The following is a 6,598-nucleotide window of genomic DNA, read 5'->3' as shown; positions in this document are numbered from 1 at the left end:
CCATTATTTAATTTAGAGAATGTAGATGATTTGTGGAACTTATCTATATCATGATGGCTCTTTTACTTATGAAGTTCCCCTCAACCACCACAACAACAAAAAAAAGAAGAAAAGATCAAGATAATGAAGACAAATTTTAAAAAATTTCCCTGAACCTTGAGTCTTGTGGCAGTCATCCGTTCGGTTTGCTAATTTGAGTTTTTAATTCGAGTTGAGATGTGATATTATGTGAGAATTTTTTACTGTAGTAAAAAAATTAGATTTGACTGTTTCTGAGAGCTTTTTACTGTAACAAAACTCAAATTTTAAACTCGAATCAACGAAAAGAACGGGGCAAATTCCCTCCCCTTAGACGTAAAAAGCAAAACTTTGTTAGTTTTTAAAAATTCTCCTGCCCCCTTCCCCTAATATCTCTGTTAATTTTTAAAAATAGAAGGATAAATTAAGAAAAGTCAAAAGTAAGAGGTATACTTATGGAATTTACCCATTAAAAATAGTCAATATATGAGGCAATTAGGATTTTGATAGTCAAAAAATTGATTCATTAGGGCAGCCTATAGTTGGGAAATCACCTCCTTCATTTTCACATCCCCCATACGTCCCAATATTTTTTGTCTTAAATTCTAACAGGATAATTTTTTTTTTTCAATTAATATAAGCTAAAATTCAGGCCAACATTGTTATAAGACTTTTTTACAGTTTGAGGATGAAGTTTTAAAATTTATCCTATCATATAAATGTACTCCACAAAACAAATGAAGAATCTACAAAAGGGATCTGGATCATAAGAAAAGAATTTCTTTTCTCTTTTTCTTTTTTATTCTTTTTTTTTTTTCAAAAAACAAAAACACACTTCTGAAAAAGATGATCTAATGGAATCAGAAAAGCTAATATTAAAATTGGGCATTGCGTCATGTCCTGTGAGAAGAATGAGGTCTACAACCATCCACGCTTAGTACTACAGTTTGGGAGAACAAGAAAACATTTTATTTTCTTATATACATATAAAACCAAATTGGAAGCTATATATAAAAGATTTGGAATATTCCCCGTAAATGTATAACTCTCCCTTCAATGTTAAGATTATTCATTAGCTAGCTAGCTCCACATGTCTTTGTGTGCTGTTCAGGCACCGCCATAGGTTGGGATGGGGCTTGGTGGCCCTAGCTCATCCCCACCTTTTCAAGTGATGATGAAAGGTGTACTTGGAGATTACTTCACTACGGGTAATCAACTTTTTTTTTTAAGTCTTTTTTTTTTATAGTGAGACTATTTAAAAAAACTCATCAATAAAACATTCTGTTTTGATATTAGATTACTTTTTAACGGTTAAATGATTTATAAAAAGAGTAATTTTGTATTATGTGTTGTAAATTTTTAATACATATTTATATAAATTTGATCGTTAAAAACTTAATACAACGGTAAAAATAAAATGTTTTACTGATAAGTATTTTTAAGAGGTCTCACCCAAGATGCTTTTTTTTTTTATGCAACCTCAATTGTCTTTTTTCTTTTTTTTGTGTGTGTGGAATTTCTCATAGTGTTTTTTCTTTTTAGGACGATGTTTCTTGTTTATCAATCGTTGGATCTATATTATTTTTTTAATATGATTTTATTTTTAATTAAATTTAATACAAATCTAACAATTGATAAATAAAAAACACCGGTGTTTTAAAAAAAGAAAAAAAGAGAACAAAGTCATTTTTTTTTAAAAAATAACTTGAATTAAATCTTGAACTTTTAATTTCCGCATTTAAAACTTCAAATTAGATAGTTCTTGACAATTGCACTCCAACAGATAACGAAAGTCATGAATTAAAAAACAAAGTGCGACATAATTTTTGCATAAATGGACCCCATACTTTTCGTCGATTGACAAATTAAACCCCGCACATTTTAATTTTGACACTTATAAATTAACTCGCACATGGTACTTGTACCTCATCCTCATCCTTTTAAGCTATATACATACATAGGGATGGCAATAAGTTCTAATTGTACTTTTTTTTTTTTGAAAGTTCATAACTGTACATAAACCTCCTTCTAGGTAGAATGCAATCCAAGTCTTCAAAACTTAGAAAACGGACAAAAGAGAATTTTAACTAAAAAATAATAATAAAGAAATTAACTAAGAGAAAGAAAAAGGAGTGATTTTGTACAATATTCCATGCCCGAAATCCACATTTGCTTGGAGGGTGTTACAAGTTCCAGAATGTAATTTCAATACAATCTATTCTTTTGAAATATATCAGGCAGGTACTGAATGAATTGAATCCATTTATAAGTTGGGGCGTTTTTTATCAAATGAAACATAATAAGATCATGATGTTCAATGCAAATTCTCAATATAGATGTACTACTATATTTTATGCTTCAACGAATAATGTTATCTTAAATGCTATTTCTATTTTTTGTCAATATTTTTAAGTTTTAAAACTTATAAAAATAAAATTTCAATATTACAATAATTTTAAAAGAACAATTGTGTAATGATTAAATAAAAAATTAATGTATCAACCAATAAAATTTAAATGTTAAATTGACAAATGTTATACTTAGTCGCATTATAGCATATATAATTTGTTAACTTTAAATAAAAATTAACAATCTATCAGGACAGTGTTTTTCTTCACTCAAAAGTCAAAATTTGACAACACATTAGTGTGACATTGTATTGAAGATGCTTTAATTTAACAAAAACCTTTAATGATTTGTATTACTTTTGAGAATTAATTTCATAAATATCTATTTAAATGTAAATAACAATATATCTTTTGAATTTAAAAAAAATAATTCAAAACGACCCCTGAATTGACATACTTTTATAAATGTTCACGAGCTATTGATTTTATATCAATTTGTTCCTCGATCTTTAAAAAAGATCAGGGAATAAGTAGACACAAAATCAATAATTCAGAGAGTAAATTAACTTAAAATTAATTGTTTGATCAGTATTTATGAAATTATAAATAGTGTCACAAATAGACAAAGGGAGAGTTTGAACGGTTTTGTATAGTTCGAGAAGTGAAGAACCATTTTTAAAATTTAGAGAGCATATTGAGCTACATAATTAAGGTCATATTTTTGAAATTAATCCTTAAGAAAATCATTATTGTGACTACTGAAAAACAATACACGGTAGACTCTAAAATAATAAGCCTATGAGTCATATTGATGGATGGAGCGAGGAACTACAATTTTGTATTGCTGATCCCCCTCCCACCAAAATCCCCGACTGAATTAGCCCCTGAACCCTCAAGAGGCAATGTTTTACAAGATTTCAGGAAAGTCTAGTAAATTAACAAATACAATAAGAAAATAAGACAAAAAAAGAAACAAAATAGTAAATTAAAAAAGAAACAAAAAAAATCTTTCTATCTTTGATCAGTTTTACATATTTTTCACTGTTGGATCTCGTTAAAATCATATCAAAATTAAAAAAATATATATTACAACATATTTTATGTCAACCTCACTACAAAATAAACATTGTCATTCAATTAATAAATAAAAAATAAAATGTTATAATAACACTTAATTATTTAAAATGATATAAATAATAAATTTATATAAAACCATATAATTTTCTTTTTATTTTTTCTAAGTCTCGCCACAAAAATCCCCAATAAATAAAAACACGTCACTCAAAGTTTCAAACCATGTGTCGTACGTCTATGGCTCACTTAGCTCACTGTCGGTCCTTTCGCTTTACCCACGCAATGCTTCTCTTGTTAATTGTTACTCATTGGATTAATTTTACTCCTCAAATTATTGTGAAAGTCTTGTGCTAGTCTAGAAACCTCAAAATAGGACGATTAGCAACCAAAAAAAAAAAAAACCCCCCTCAAAATAAGACGTTTAAGTCCCTCAACTTTCTCAGTGATGTTTTGGAGAAGAATGGGGAATTAATAATATAACAAAAATGTTCACGTCGGCTTCGGGGTATAAGTCAATTCGGCCTGCGGTAAATTCGGAAGAAAAAGATTCCGAATTTAAGTAAATGAGCATAAAAAAAACCCTCCGATGAGACGACTCCTTTGAAATATGTAAAAGGAAAATAATCTCTATTGTGTTTTGACTTATCTTCAATAAATTTTCAGTATTTATACAGTTTCAAGCGGCAGCCACTCTTTTAAAATTAATTTTTTAGCAAAATTCAAGGACTAAAAGTAAAGTCTACATTTACATTTTATGAAAAGAAAAACTCTATAAGTAAACATAATTTTTTTAAGCATTGAATTTCTTCGAATTTCAATAAACTATCATACTTTTTTTAATGTAATATAATTCTTACAATATTATAAATTGTGTCTTACAAAATTTACTTTCATACAATATCATTATTCTTTCAATTATTGATTCCCTTTGAATATAGTATATAATTTAATAATTAACTAAAGAGTATAGCTCTTTTCATAAAAATAAAAAATAAAAAATAAAAAGCTAAAGGGGTATAGCACTAGCAAAAAAACACAAAATCCATAGAGTAGATTACGGCCATTCAATGTTTACCATATACAACCTTTGTTGTTCAAAGTTCAACTTAAAAGCAACTATGGAAATTGATCACTATTTATTGCTACTGCAAAATTCTACCATAGTGGTACTTCTAAATTATCAAATCATTGAATTTCATTGAATTTACATACTATTTAATTTTAAGTTAGTATAAAAATATCAAGTACGCAAGCAAATATACAAGAAAATTTTATGGTATAAGATGAAAAAAACACTATGGGCGTGTTTGAAACTCGTTTTAAAATGATTTTATTTTTTGTATGAAAATGAAAATGAAAACGTTTTTAATCTTAATCAGAAATCATTTTTGAAAATGCGTTTAGTAGTTTTATCAAGAGATTGTTTTTAGTATAAAAAAATTCATTAATGTCTCTCACTCTCTGCTCGAGAGAGGGGAAAACGAAAACAAAAAATAAAAAGACTAAAAGTCGTTTTTTATTTTTCTCTCATTTTATACTAAACCAAAAAATCGTTTTCATTTTAATTTTTTATCTTTATTGCATCAAACGCTGTTTTAAAAACATTTTCATTTTTCTTTCTTAAAAAACGTAAAAAATAAAAATATGATCAATTCCAAACCCGACTTACGGATGAGTTACTGTTCTGAAATGTTCAGTTCACTGTAGAACTGTCTTTTTTATATTTATCAAAACTCTCTTGACAACCAAGAAAAATAGAAAATAATAAAAAAACTACTTTTCAAAAAAAAAAAAATCGGTTAAAAAATATAATAAATAAAATAAATTTAACTGTTCTTTCCCATCTCTTCTTATATATACAAACCTCTTTTCCTCTCCCAATTCCTCTGCTTCTCTCTCTTCCCTTTCTCCTCCTATTTTAGCATCTCTCTACCCTTCTCTAATCTCTACAAACAAAAGCCGCCAGAGACTACGACCAATTTCGAACGGAAATCGGAAGAAACGCAGACATGGGATTACAAAGCCAACTAAACGACGTGTCGTCGGATTCGATCCCTCTCCTCCTGGTGGCCATCATCGCCAACTGCGTCAGCTACGTCCGCTCCGTCCTCTTGGGCCTCCTCCCTCAGCGATTCGGGCCGGAGCCCGTCGACGACGGCCTGTTAGGCTCGGGCCTGGCGGGCCTAATCGTCCTCGCCGAGCAGCTCAACCTCAACCGCGTCTTCTCCTACCGCTACTCCGACGGCGGCGCTGGTGGGGGCTCCGATTGCGTGGTCTGCTTATCCACCCTAACCCCTGGGGACCAGGTCCGGAGGCTCTCCTGCCGCCACGTGTTCCACAAGGATTGTTTTGACGGCTGGCTTGGTCATCTCAACTTCAGCTGTCCCCTCTGCCGCTCGCCGCTCGTCTCCGCCGCCGCCGCCGACGAGAGCGTGGAGCTCACCCGGCGCCGCCGCGTCGGCTCTGACCTTGTCGCCTGGTTCTCTCTGCGGTGAAATGAAATGAATGAAGGAAGGAATGATCTCTCTCTAGATTTTTGTGGTCAGAGATACCGATTAGGCTAGTCATCACGATGGACGGTGATTAACTGTGTCGATGACGATGACGGTGATGATCGATGGATCACCAAGCATGATTATGATGATTGCTGGTGGTTTTTAGTTTTCATTTTTATTTTTATTTTTTAGGAGATTTACAATTTTCCTTGCCTTTCTTATTTTTTTAGAAGGTTTGTGGCAGTTTTGATGGAGGACTTCTCTTTCCTCTCTTTCTTTCCTTTTTTTTTTTTTTTTTTTTTTTTTTTTTTTTTTTTTTTTTTTCACATTTTTCCTTCAGTTGCCTCCCCCCCGCCCCCCTCTTTTTTTGGAAGAGCTCCTTGGGCAGGACCTTTTGTGACTGCTGTAAATTCGTCTTTTACCTTTTTCTTTTTAGTCCATATAATAAGGAAGTTGGATCTCTTCTTCGTATAAACATGATTATATAATAATCTTTGTTGTTATTAATACTATTTCATTTTTTTTATTCTAAGTTTGGTAAAATTAACTAACAAATGATAATATTACTAGGAAAGTGGGTTTGAGAAATGGATGTGTTAGGTGGTGCAATTAATTGATGATGCAAAATTACAAACAACAACTAGTTGGGAAAGGATGTTTTGG

The 6,598-nt window shown here is 31.0% G+C and overlaps 1 protein-coding gene across 1 annotated transcript; it reads left to right on the top strand.

Moving 5' to 3' along the window:
- Nucleotides 1-5,335: 5,335 nt before the first annotated feature.
- Nucleotides 5,336-6,386, top strand: LOC21408522 (E3 ubiquitin-protein ligase RHA2A). Its single transcript, XM_010098420.2, has one exon. It carries the CDS (start codon nt 5,450-5,452, stop codon nt 5,933-5,935), a length of 486 nt encoding a protein of 161 aa, XP_010096722.1. The 5' UTR covers nt 5,336-5,449; the 3' UTR covers nt 5,936-6,386.
- Nucleotides 6,387-6,598: the final 212 nt, after the last annotated feature.

The sequence above is a fragment of the Morus notabilis genome, unplaced genomic scaffold (assembly GCF_000414095.1).
Source record: "Morus notabilis unplaced genomic scaffold, ASM41409v2 Scaffold451, whole genome shotgun sequence".
NCBI lineage: Eukaryota > Viridiplantae > Streptophyta > Magnoliopsida > Rosales > Moraceae > Morus > Morus notabilis.
Note: the sequence above shows the minus strand (reverse complement) of the source record. Positions and strands in the feature narration are given on the sequence as shown.